Source organism: Eptatretus burgeri, chromosome 11, assembly GCF_056783735.1.
Source record: "Eptatretus burgeri isolate ZD-2024b chromosome 11, Ebu_testis_v1, whole genome shotgun sequence".
Classification (NCBI taxonomy): domain Eukaryota; kingdom Metazoa; phylum Chordata; class Myxini; order Myxiniformes; family Myxinidae; genus Eptatretus; species Eptatretus burgeri.
In genome coordinates, this window is record NC_140971.1 from 49,346,969 (window position 1) to 49,359,509 (window position 12,541).

The 12,541-nt window shown below is 42.7% G+C and overlaps 1 protein-coding gene across 4 annotated transcripts in view; it reads right to left on the bottom strand.

Moving 5' to 3' along the window:
• Positions 1-2,530: 2,530 nt before the first annotated feature.
• Positions 2,531-12,541, bottom strand: part of FRMD3 (FERM domain containing 3) — a 69,371-nt gene continuing 59,360 nt past the window's right edge. For 3 of the 4 annotated variants that reach the window (XM_085846385.1, XM_085846384.1, XM_085846387.1), the window contains 4 exons: positions 11,988-12,056; positions 5,870-5,979; positions 5,433-5,736; positions 2,531-4,996 (listed from right to left, as the gene is read on the bottom strand). In XM_085846385.1, coding sequence (XP_085702511.1) covers positions 4,633-4,996; positions 5,433-5,736; positions 5,870-5,979; positions 11,988-12,056 — 847 coding nt within the window. In that variant the 3' untranslated portion in view covers positions 2,531-4,632. The remainder of the gene's footprint in view (positions 4,997-5,432; positions 5,737-5,869; positions 5,980-11,987; positions 12,057-12,541) is intronic. The other variant, XM_085846386.1, reaches the window with a different exon arrangement.

Genomic DNA, 12,541 nt, shown 5'->3' on the forward strand with positions numbered 1-12,541 from the left:
ATGGAGAGTGAAAAATTGAGTTTTTAACATAAAGTACAACTCCACCACCAGGATGAGGTTCAGGTCAATGAAACTGGAGGAGACAATAACCAGAGGGAGCCACTAAGGAGTCAGGGACATCCTGTGAGAGGAAGGATTCAGTTAAGCAGATGATGTCCAGTTTATCGGCAGCTGCATGGATTGAGAGATCTGTCAGGTTGGAACGGAGGTCTCGGATGTTTGAGGTCCACATAGTTATGGGCAGAGGGAGAAGATCTGTTGATAGGAGATGGGGATGTGAAAGGGAGGAAGTAGAGGGTGTGGGGTGAGTAGAAGTTAGGGGTAAAAGGGGGGGGAGGAGGCAAAGCCAGGTGGAGTGGGGAGGAAGCTGAGAGGGGGCACGATGAGGTTGAAGTTGAGAGAGGGTAAGATGACAAGAGAACATAAGTGGGGATAGTACTGACATCGATGGGTTTGATACCATGAATGGATTTGAAGGGGAATTTTTGACACCGCAGGATTTCCAGACTGGATAACCTGTGACAGGCTTCCTGGGTGTGGTGGTGGTGAGAACGTTTTTGGTTGAAGACATGGAGGAAAGAAGAGGCTCGATGAGCTAAGCATGTCGAAGTGAGGAGGTTTGGGGAAATAGGCCTCAATGTAAAAGATAATAGAGAGATTTTGATGAAAAAGAATAACCAAAGGGTTGTTCACGATGCAGTAATACACAGTGAAGACACTTTGAGATACGTGCTGGAAGCAGTGTTTTTTTTTTAATGCTGTGAAGAGATTTTAAGGAAGAGTAACGTTTCATTAAGTTTGGGGAAATTGCAAAGAAGGGATAGAAAAACGAGTCGAATTTCAAGAAAAAATATATATTTCCCTTGTTGTTATTGAGTTTACACCGAGTGATAATTTTTGTTTTTCCCAGGTTAAGAAGGGGAGTAATTTCGTGGAACACGCTGTGATGTCACGTCCACTTCCGGGCTCCGCCACCGAGTCAGCGTCCTGCGTACTTTTGCTGTGCCATGAATTCTGGTTTATATACTGTTTGAACACTCGCTTGGACACTCGCCTTGTATGTCTGAATCTCTGGATTTGTGATGCCATCAGTCTCATAAAGACTTTGCAGTGGTGACGAGGAGCTGGATTGTGAATTCGAGCTCACGTATTGCGTTTCATTTTCGCAATGGCAGTTGCCGGCATCAGGTTTTGAGTGAATTAAATCCGACTTCAGATGACTGGGATGGTACTACAAACCCAAGCTGCGTCAAGTTAGAAATTTTATACACACCAAAGAAGTGAGGGCCAATCAGCGAGTGAGTTTGTAGCTGATCTCAGATGTCTGGCCAAACACTGAGTTTGGTGCAAGACTGTACGAGATGACGAGAGACTTTTTATTTGTCATTGGAATAAACTGTTGTTTTGGTGCTGCCTTTTGTCTGAATCTCTCGATTTGCGATGCCATCAGTCTCATAAAGACTGCATCTTGTTTTAGTTTTTGAGGAATGAGGGGAAAAGGATTGAGCTGAGGGTTCAGGAGTAACAATAACTGGAACAATGAAGCGAAAACGAAGCAAAAAATGGATGGGAAGCGATGATCACAGGTAGGCCCGACTGAGCTCTCGAGACAAAGTAAACAATTCATTGCAATATGACACGGTTTGGGATAGAAAAAAAGAATGATAAAAACATGGAAAGCAAAACAGTGATGAAAATGAAACAGCAAAACACAATGTAAATGGTCTGGTAAACTTAGCTTCGAAGAACTGGTAGGAGAGAGTGCAGATCCCCAAAGCAGAAGTTCTTGAATGAAGAACTGAGCCTGAAACTGCTTAGTTATCAACAGGACATTGGCACAGCGGAAGCCATTTCTTGGAAAAGGTTATGCTGGGTGGTTTGCCGTTTTGCCATCTCAGCAGTCAAGGCAGGAATTTGTACTTTGTTCATGGTGCCGGACATAACTCACCGACTCTTCAAGAAAGACTCTTTGGGATCTATCCATCAATGCGTCTTCCAGTTGAACATACATCTGAGGGATGAAGCACACATTGATGAATCACCCTGCCTGCGAAACACCAGGATGATAGTTTCTAGCTGGGTCAGGATTAAAACCCAGGCTACATAGCTTAAGAGCAAAGAAGCTTACACCGCATAAAACAAAACTTGAAAAGCAAAATACTACGAGTGAGCACACATCTCGGTCAAATGAATCTTGTAAAGAATAATGCACAACCAAAAATGTTTTTTTTTATCATTTTATTTAAAATGTTTACAATTACAAATTAGACTTTCTACACCAGGGTGAAGTTAAAGGTAAATTTAAACAAATATTTTGATAAAGAGCTTCAAAAATAGTACAAAATGAGTTATACAAGTTTACAGTGACATCACACACCGACTTTTTGGTTTATCAACAAAGCATTGAGAAGAAAACTGCAACTATATATATATATATATATATATATATATATATATATATATATATATATATATATATATATATATATATATATATATATATATATATATATATATACACACACAGGGTAGCCCGAAAGTTACTTTACCCCTGATAAATTTCTCGCACTTCCCTCCGTCCCTTCCCCTCTGCCGTCGCCCCCTCGCCCACTATGGTATGCAGAAACACTGACTCAGTAGAATGATGGAGCACATACAGACACAATGATAAATTAATTGTTGTAAGTACTGTACAATAAAACCAGTATATTAAAAGAGTTCAAGAACAATGCTTCACTGGGAAGGGGTAAAGTGACTTTTAGGCCACCCTGTATACATATACATATATACATATATTTACATACATATATATATATATATATATATATATATATATATATATATATATATATGTTTTATATCCTCAATGTGTAAATCCTTTTAAAATGTGAAGTTAATTAAGAACTGGATATTAAATGGAAAATGCTGAGATTCAAATTCATTATGTTGTACTGAATTCATCCACAGCATGTATTGTCCAATCAGCTGCGATAATTAGAAAAATATATCATGTTGTTCTCGTCTCTCGATGTAATTAGATACTAAAAAGGGTTCACCTGTTTCGCATCCCATTTGAACGAGGCTCATGATCCTGGGATTTCAGGATCAAATAGCAAAGAGTGTGCAGATTTGTGCATTCTCTACTGATGTCAAATTGTAATTAAAGTACATCGACGTCTACCAATGTCCTTATCCTGCATGTGATTTATGTGCAAGCTTCACCGTGAGTTTGAGATCAATGAAAATATAAATTAAACCGACCGACCTGAGCCGCAGAGTAATCATATCCGCTTGACTGAATGCAGAGTCAAACCTCTGCACAGTCAATCGCTACACGACACAATAACGACCATTGTTACAGTTCGAGATCAATGTCTCTTCCTACATGTGCCAGGAGTCTTGTGCTGAAAATATGATATAATAACTATTTGTTGGATACCCATTCATTAGTGAACTGCAGGTGTTTGAAATCCTATATCTAGATGATATTAGTGGTGTTAACGGACCTTACATAGGGTTCCTCAACAAATCTTCCATGTTAAATACAAATCCTGATCCTATATTTACTTCTCAGGTTTCCCTTTTTTCCAGGAAGGTCTTCTGGTGAAACCTGTTTTTCTCTCCAGATAAATGCGTTTCTGAAGTTATTAAATGTACTTGATCACTCAGAAGTGATGCCAGGCTATATACTGTAGTTTTTGTACGACGTGCATGTTTGAAGGTTAATCAACCTCAAAGTTTGTTGTTAAAATTTGTTCGTTGGCGTGCACAGCGTGTGGGAATGTGGATGAAGCGGTGCCCCCTGTAGGTTCGAGCAGGAATTTGGAGTTTGCACAGGGTGGAGATAGCTCGCCTACTCTTTGCGAAGGACACTGCAGGATGTTTAACATTCACTAACTGATGTCGGCAGACAGGACATCCAGTTTAACGTCCATCTGAGGGACGGCACGGACATTGATGACTCGCCCTTCCTGCAAAAATATCAGGATGACAGTTTATAGCTGGGCCTGGATTCAAACCCAGGCTAGACAGCTCAAAAGTGATGCCTCGAGGCTATCACGCCAGCATTGTTGTCAAAATTATCAAGTATCCCAGCAATCCTTCATTGTATCAATGGTGATCTTGTGTTCACTTCCAATTTGGACAAACACCCTTCCTCCACAGCGAGCAATCACCAAGTACAACACTCATCCTTCAATAAAGAAAGAGATGGAAGAGTCTTTTTAAGACTCACAAATACACTCCAGAGGAAGACAAAAAAGGCCTGCAATATTACCAAGGGACATTATTGAGAAAGGAGCAGAAGTGGCATTCAATGTCTCCCAGACAAAAGTCCGTCAGCCTTGACCTCGAACCTTTTGCATCCGTTTCTCTTTGGAAATTAAAGAAAATATCATGTATCGCATTATGAGTCCATGTTCAGTTGAACTTTAGTGCTAATCCTTACGACCATCGAGGGGAAAAATTTATCAAGGCCACAATATTTTCAATATATTGAATCCATGACGTCAAAATGGTAAGGTAAACAACTAACACTCACTAGTGAGATTGTCAAAAAGCTTGCAATAGGACTGTGGTGTTGTGATAATTTTTTGGACACAAAAAAACCAGAAGGAACAAGTCAGAGAATACTTAAGCTAAGTTGTTACCACGCAACCAGCAGGCCAGCGGTTGAAGGTAATCCTGGTGTATCTGCTCAAAATCTGGTGACTGCCTGAAGTTTCGCAGCGAAGCAATGTCGATGCCCATCTCGAGCAAAGCCACTAGGAGACCTACAACACCGAGCAGCAGCAAGAGCAAGCGGGTGGCCCAGCACAGCCTGGGGCCGAGCTGAGCTGTGGGATCAGCCTGTCCTACCAATGCCAGGCCGAGCCCGATAAGACGATCCATGGCCGAAGGCTCATCATCAATGCCGTCCTCATCCGAAGACAATGATAACGATGGTGTAACAAAGTCCACTTCATCGCAAGTAGATTCGGAGTCTGCTTCCCAGAATCTGCATTGCACGGGAAAAAAAAGCACTGTTAATACCGTTGTGAACTAGAATGTCAATGTTTTTTTCTACAGTGAACAAGGTTCATGCAGGAGTTTGCACATACTGTACATCGGAAGCAGGTCATGTATGTGAGTTGACATCAGTGTGCTTTAACATGAATTACAAGGATATCAGTAGACAATGGACAAATTAAACATTCCATGGAATTTCGACATTGGATCCCACCATAGTGAGTCATGCACTCAGATGGGAACACCAAACAGGTCAATTTCAGAGATGCATTAGCAAAGGCGAGATGTAACAACACAAAAAAATTGTACCTCTCGATGTTTAAATAAATAATTTAACACATTTTACAAAATAAGTACAATGAACACTCTCATCCCTCCATATGCCCAAGATATTCGATTCAAATGGAATTCATGGACCGACATACTTATTGTGATCACAAGCGAAGATGCTGTCAATGGTAAGCACATCCTCGAGAGGCGTAGGCAGCACACTGGTCGACGGGTGATATGCAAGGTCGGATATTGTGAGGGGTTGGTCATTGATACTTGTATCCTCCCCATCCTCAACAAGGCCAAGACAGCCTCCAGGCCACACTTCATCAAACAAAGTAGGCCTCAACAAAGCTTGCACCGCGATACCTGGGCGAGAGCTGCCAGGCTGCGAGCCGAGGCTTAAAGCCATTCCTTTTGAGCTCACTGGCGTCGAATCCTCTTTGAGGGAATCAAATCCTGAGGAAGCACGGGTACAGTGACAAACACATGTCCAATGTAAATTTCCAGCATAAAGGGGTTTGATGACAAATGATGTACAAGACCGCAGTTACGGCTGATTTGAAACACGAGTTGTATTTCTGCATGACACCTTGCGAGATTGAGTTTTCTAGTGGCTCCATGACTGGCAGGAAATTCCCAGAGATGTTGAGGCTCTGTTGGGAGCTGGACAATGGGGTTTGGCAGCGAGTGAAAGGATGCCTGTGCAACACAGAGTCGATTTTATAACCTGACACTGTGTGCACATACACACGGCATCAAAGAAAATTATTTCACCACTTTTGAGATATACAAGGATAGATTTTGCAGACAGTGAAGTACAAAATAATATCCGAAATAACACGCAGAGAACAAAACGCTTTAAGGCAGCAATTTATTATGTGGTTTGTTCATATAAATATAATGCTAGTTTTGGGGAAATGGTTGATGAATATAATTATTGTTTCAAAATATTATTATGGAGAAGTTACAAAGTATGGGTGTACGAGAAGAATTGAAAGAGGTACAGTATGGCATTTTGAAGTTGAAAGAATCCAAACTACTCCGTTACCAACAATGTATCAGCTAGAATGCAACCAAACTCATCAAGATCGTGGATGCTGAGCACAGTCGAGTCATGTCGTCCTTAAATGGGAGGCATCAAAGGGCGATACCTCCCAAAATGGGTGGTGTGCAGTGGTCATGGGGATTTTCACACATACCAGTGGTCCTGGACATTGCTCTTTCTGCCTTAATAGCTTCATACAGAAGGTAGGACAAAACATGCATGATGTACTCATCTCAAGGCTACCTGGTCATGGATTTGTTCTGTTTTGGAGTTAAATCGGTGGTAAAAAAAAAGTTTATACGTCTTGGTGCAGTAAGAGCAGGAGGCGATGAATTTGAGAACACGCCAACTTGAATTGACTTGACTTGACCAGCCCATTGAATCCACTGCAGGACCTCCTTCAAGACCTCCTTCAATGAGGCCCTTTAAGACCTCCTTCAATGAGGCCCAATCTGTTCTATTGGATGCAATTTGAGGCAATTGTATTCCAGTGGTGTTTTCAATTCCATATGTCCATCTGGTGTTTTGTTTCTCACTGCTTCTTGGAGGACCTTCTCTGGGTTACTAGTTTGAATCCTCATTGTCCACCAGTTGTCACATCTACTTGGAACATGTCCAACCCATTCCATTTTATTTTCTCGATTGTTGCTCATAATGTCAAGGAATTTCATTTTCCGTTTGACCCATTTGTTTCTCTTCCTGTACATTTCCATTATGCCGACATGACATCTTTCCATGGCTTTTTGCGAGGTGATCAATTTTTGCTCCATCCTTTTTGTTGGACCAGAACACGCTATTCTTCCCAAATACCAGAATGATTACCCCACACTGGAAAGGTCAAGGAGTAGAAACCAGATGAAGAGAGTACGCTGGCCAACACACAATGGCAAGCACAGCAAGTACTGTATGCCATTAAATACTCAATACGATATCAAGAGAACATACTAAAAACTTCCCAAATACCTCGGTCGCACCACGATATGATAATCATGCCAAGGGGTGTGACCTTTTGAGTGGTGCTGGACTCGCTTTTCTTTCTGCACCACCGTCATATCTATCAAGGGCTGTGATATATTACTTGATTGCGTAGCCATTTGTTTGCATGACAAAAGCTAAACGTTCATCATGTGTGGTTCCCTCTGTCCAAAGTGCCAGCAAGCCATCGATCTCAAAATTCCTCCAAACATAACGACCTTCTTCATGTTTGTGCGCCACGTTGTCAGTCCTCCAGTGGGTGAGGAATGTCATGAGGTCGGACGACGTAACTCTAAACGCGATGACATACGGTGCTATATATTTATGTACACCATAGAGCACGCACGGGTGGGCAATCATTAGCTCTGCCACCGGAGGTGAAGGAGGTGATGTTTTCACCCCTTTTTGTCTGTTACTTGCAAAATGGAAGATTTTTCAAATATATTGGTCAGGCGATTTTGTTATTCGATCTGTCTCTCAGTCTGTTTATCGCCAACAGGTCACAATGTTAAACCGATCTTCATGAAACCGCACTACATGGTAGATTGTCATAAGGAAGAAGCCTATTATTTTTCAGTTCAAAAAGTCAAAAGGACACTCGGTTGAGCGTATACCTCCGCCACATCGTACCTGATCCACGAGAACATCTTGGGCTCAATACATTTTTGAAATATCATGCTATATATCATTTTGGCCCAATCTCTCAATGGTGAATAATCACTTTAAAAATTGTCGAATCTGGAACCAGATCCGGATCTTTACCAAAATCAAAGCAATTAGTTTGTGTTACACACCCATCAGGCCCACCGAGTTTCATCCGAATCCGTTTGGATATTTTTGAGATATCATGCCATAACGTTTTTAGCCCCATTTCTCAAAAGTGAAGAATCAGTTAAAATATTATAGTAGTCGGATCCGGATCAAGATATTCAGCAAAATCTAATCAGTACGTCATTGTCACACACCAAACCTGCCCAACAAATTTCATCCGGATCCATCCACAACGTTTTGAGATATCCTACACACAGACAAACAAACAGACAGACGGAGAGAGAGAGAGGGGTGAAAACATAACGTTCTTCACCTTCGGTGGTGGAGGTAAAAATCCGGGCACAAAACACGCCTGCATGGGTGGACAAGATGAACACAGAGAACAAGTTAAGTGGACCAGATGGATACAGAAGGAAACTGCAAGGAGGGAAAACTGGAAAATTAGGAGGAGGGGATTTGGGTGGGGTTAACAAGGGTAGAAAAGTTTATGATTTTGGATTGGGGATAATCTGAGATGGTGATGAACAGCTGTGTTGAAGACCTGGAGGGAAGAATGATATTAAAGAGGATGTGGAAGTTGATTCCACAGTCAGGAAAAATGAGGACAAATGAGTGGAGGGAAGCAGTGATCCTGAATTTAGGTAGCTTAACAAGAAGGGGGCTGATGGAGGACTGTATGAGCCCTGCAGAAACCTGGGGGAGGGGGGGAGGTGGGACAAAGTTAAAGCACAGAAATACAGACGGTGCAAGACCAAAAAGGAGGTGGTAGAAGACAGGGAGACCATAAACTTGTCTGTGATGGCGAAGTGATAAGCCCATACACTCAGCTTCAGCATGGGAGATTGCAATAATCCTGAAGGCCTTGGTATCCCTGAGCTGAGCAAGACGTGAGGCAGGGGAGCCAGCCCAGAGGGGAGAGCAGTACTCCATCAAGCTGAGGATGAAGACCTTGTTGGTGGATAGACGTTCAGCTGTGCCAAGGAAAGACTTTGCATGATGGAGGATGCCCAGTCGGCAGTTGGCTTTGCAGCCCAACTTTGAAATGAGGTTTATCCAAGAAAGATCATGGATGAGTGAGACCCGGGAGTTTGAATGACTGAACTTCCTCAAGAGGATGGTTAGGAAAGTAAATAGGAGGGTTTGCAAGACTGTGTCTTCAGAGAGAGATTGTGAGAGTGAGAGATTTATCAGGATTGAGAGACATATTCCAAGTGTTTTACCAGCTTGTGATATTTTTCAAGGTCCAAAGAGGGAAGAGGCTGCAGCCTGCATGTTTGAAGGATGAGCGATGGCATGGCAAGTGCGGAGTCATCAGCAAATAGGTAGAGAGGATTTTCCAGAGAGTGAGGTAGATCATTGATGAAGATCAGGAATAGGATTGGGCCTAGAACACTGCCTTGGGACACTCCAGCCTTGAGAGGGAGAGGAGATGAAAGGATTCCATTGAGTGACACACATGGGCTCCTCCAGTAGACGAAGTCAGTAAGCCATATATGGATTCAGCCTTGGATGCCACAGGCAGACAGTTTGGAGAGTAAGGAGGGATGCCAGACTGCATCAAATTCACGAGATATGTCCAGAGAGACGCCCTTGATCTCATGTCTGACACTGAGGGCCTCCATCCATTGTCTGATGAGTAGAAGCAGCATGTCCAAGGTTGAGTGACCTGGTCTGAAACCAAATTGGTGATCTGAGATGAGGCTATTGGAGGAAAGGAATGATTCCATATCAACTGTGATGATGGATTCCATGACCTTGCTGATGATTGGAAGTAAGCTGATAGGTCTGTAGTTAAGGGGATCACTTTTTGCACATTTTTATGTCGTGCAGTGATGTTGGTGGAATTCCAAGCAGATGGAAGATGACCATGTGCAAATGACAGGGTGAAAAGGGCAGAGGGGATGTGGAAGACCAGTAGAGCAGGTTTTTCGGACACGCGAGGTGATGCTGTCTGGTCCAGTGGCAGAGTCAGGGGTTGAAAGAAGCTTCTCCACCTTCTCAGGCACAAAAGACACGGAGTCCAGGAACAGTTGGGTATGACAGGGAAGGATGGATACACAAAATGAGGAGTTGGGGACACAATATTCGGAAGCAAACACAGAATTGAGGCATTCGGCCTTCTCACGAGCGGAGTTGGCTGTGGTGCCATTTGAGAGAAGGAAGAGTTGGTTGGAAGGGGAGCACACACCAGAGACAGACTTAACAAGGCACCACCAGGTTTTAGAGGAGGGAGACAAATTTGAAAGTTCATTCTTGAGGTTGGGCAGATGCTGTTATCTCGCTCTCATGAAAGTGGACACACACTTGTTGAAGACTTTTTTTGAATGCACTGAGATTGTCTTTGATGAATCTGTGTGTAAGAGAGAACAGGTTCCTGTGGAAGGATTCCTAGGCTGGGTTAATATCAGGGGCAGTAGATATGGGAGGACAGTCCTGAAGAGAGATAGTCGCTTGGAATCCCTGCCAATCTACTTGAGTGAAATGCCAGTCTCACTAGCATTGAGGCAGCTTTCTGAGAATAGGCAGAGAGATGTTGCCTTTCACAAGCACATGATCAGTTGAACAAATTGGAGCAGAGGAAGAGCAGGTGACATTTGCAGGGAAATTAGCCATCACCAAATCCAAAATGGAGGATTCGCCATTTGGAGAAATCCAGGTTGAAAAGTTCACAGATTGAGTCAGTTCCATGGAGTCACAGAAGTTTTTTGCTGAAGTGTCATGGATGTTGAGAGAGGTACCAACACCCAGCCAAGTTGTGTAGTGGAAATTCAACACCGCATATGAGGAAGAGAGTTGGGATGAGTGGTTAAAAGTTTATCCATGTTGTCTGAGAGAGAGATGTCGATGTAGTCATCACTGTTAAGAAGATGGTACAACACACAATTGAACAAGACGTGGGAGCAGAGGGAAAGTCACAGGCAGAGGTACTCCTGGAGGTTGAGAGGTGTAAGGTCAGTTCAAGGGCTGTGGGAAATTGAGTTTTTGATGTAAAGTCCAACTCCTCCACAAGGGCGTGGTTCAGGCTTATCAAATTGGAAGACACGAAAGAGTCTGGGACCACCTTTGTGAGGAAGTATTCTGTTAAATAGATGATGTCTGGTTTATTGGCAGCAGCCTGGATTGGGAAATCTGTCAGGTTAGAGCAGAGACCTCGAAAGCTTGAGGTCCAAACAGAGACATGGGGCGGGGGGGGGAGGCATTGGAATGGTGCAGGATCGGGGAGTGGAGGCTTTGGGGATGGGGTGAGGGGGAATATTTTAGAGGGTAAGGTGAGATCGAAGCATTTAGGGTTTGAGGTTCAGCATTTAGGGTATGCTTCAGATTTTTTCGTAAACTTCCATTTTCGAAACGGATATTATAATTGGCAAACTTGCAGTTTTAAGACAGTCGCAAAGTCCTTTAGGGACTTAAAGTAATTGGTTAAATGTGCCCAATATTTCAGGGTGAGTAATGGCTGCATGTGTGTGTACATAGGCTGGTAACTCACACTCAAAGGAGGTCAATGCAATTTTCCTATTGCAAAACATATAATGTGGTTTAAACGTTCACATAATCGGGTAGCATGAAGTAACCTTGATGAAAGAGAATCCGAAATCGTTTCAACATGACCAATAGTTTCCAGCAACACAGGCACATGGCAAACTTCAAGATGGCAAAGCTCATATTGCAAAGATAATTGGATTTGAAGCACAATGCAGCACAATCTCAGAAAGTTGAAAGTATTATCTTTAAGTGCTGGTCATGAATAAAAAAAAAAATGAACAAAAACAAGAGCATCCAAAATGGTGACCCCTATGTGATGGATGGGCCTGACTGATAGACGATTCTCACTAGAGAGCTGCGAGCATCATGCAGACAATGAAGTTGGACATGCCTTCGGGGTGATAATGTCTCTACACACACTACAGGTACTGACCTCTGAACTGTGGGGCACTTCCGACTGATCAGGGTACTAGCCTCCAACACCTCCTTAGCTACCATACCACTGCAAGCAAGGCAAGATGGAGAGGGGAGATCTTACCGCTTGTAATATATGGTAACCATTCCATAAAACAGATCCAATTGCCTGATTTACTGTAAAAATAAATAACACAGCTTCCTTTGCTGAAGCAGCTCAGATCCAACAATACAAGGGTCACTACTGTTCTGTAACCACCTTGATGGTGAGGACTACACAAGAGTCCTGAAGTTACAAGTTCAGATCTCACCAAAGACAGCATTTCCATCTCAGGATTTGGATTTTTCACTTCTGGAACCCAAGCTCGTCTTACTTTGTCACAAATTGATTGTTAGTTTATTTTATTTCAAAAACTCCCAGCTGATTCAATATATTTGAGAAACGTGGTTGTGTGTGCATCCTCGTGTCACCAGGGCAAATTGGGATTGGTCTGGGATAAAGTATTAAACTGGAAAAAGAAACACCACCAAAAATCCCCATAAATAAACAAAACATTTGAGATTGTTTTTCCA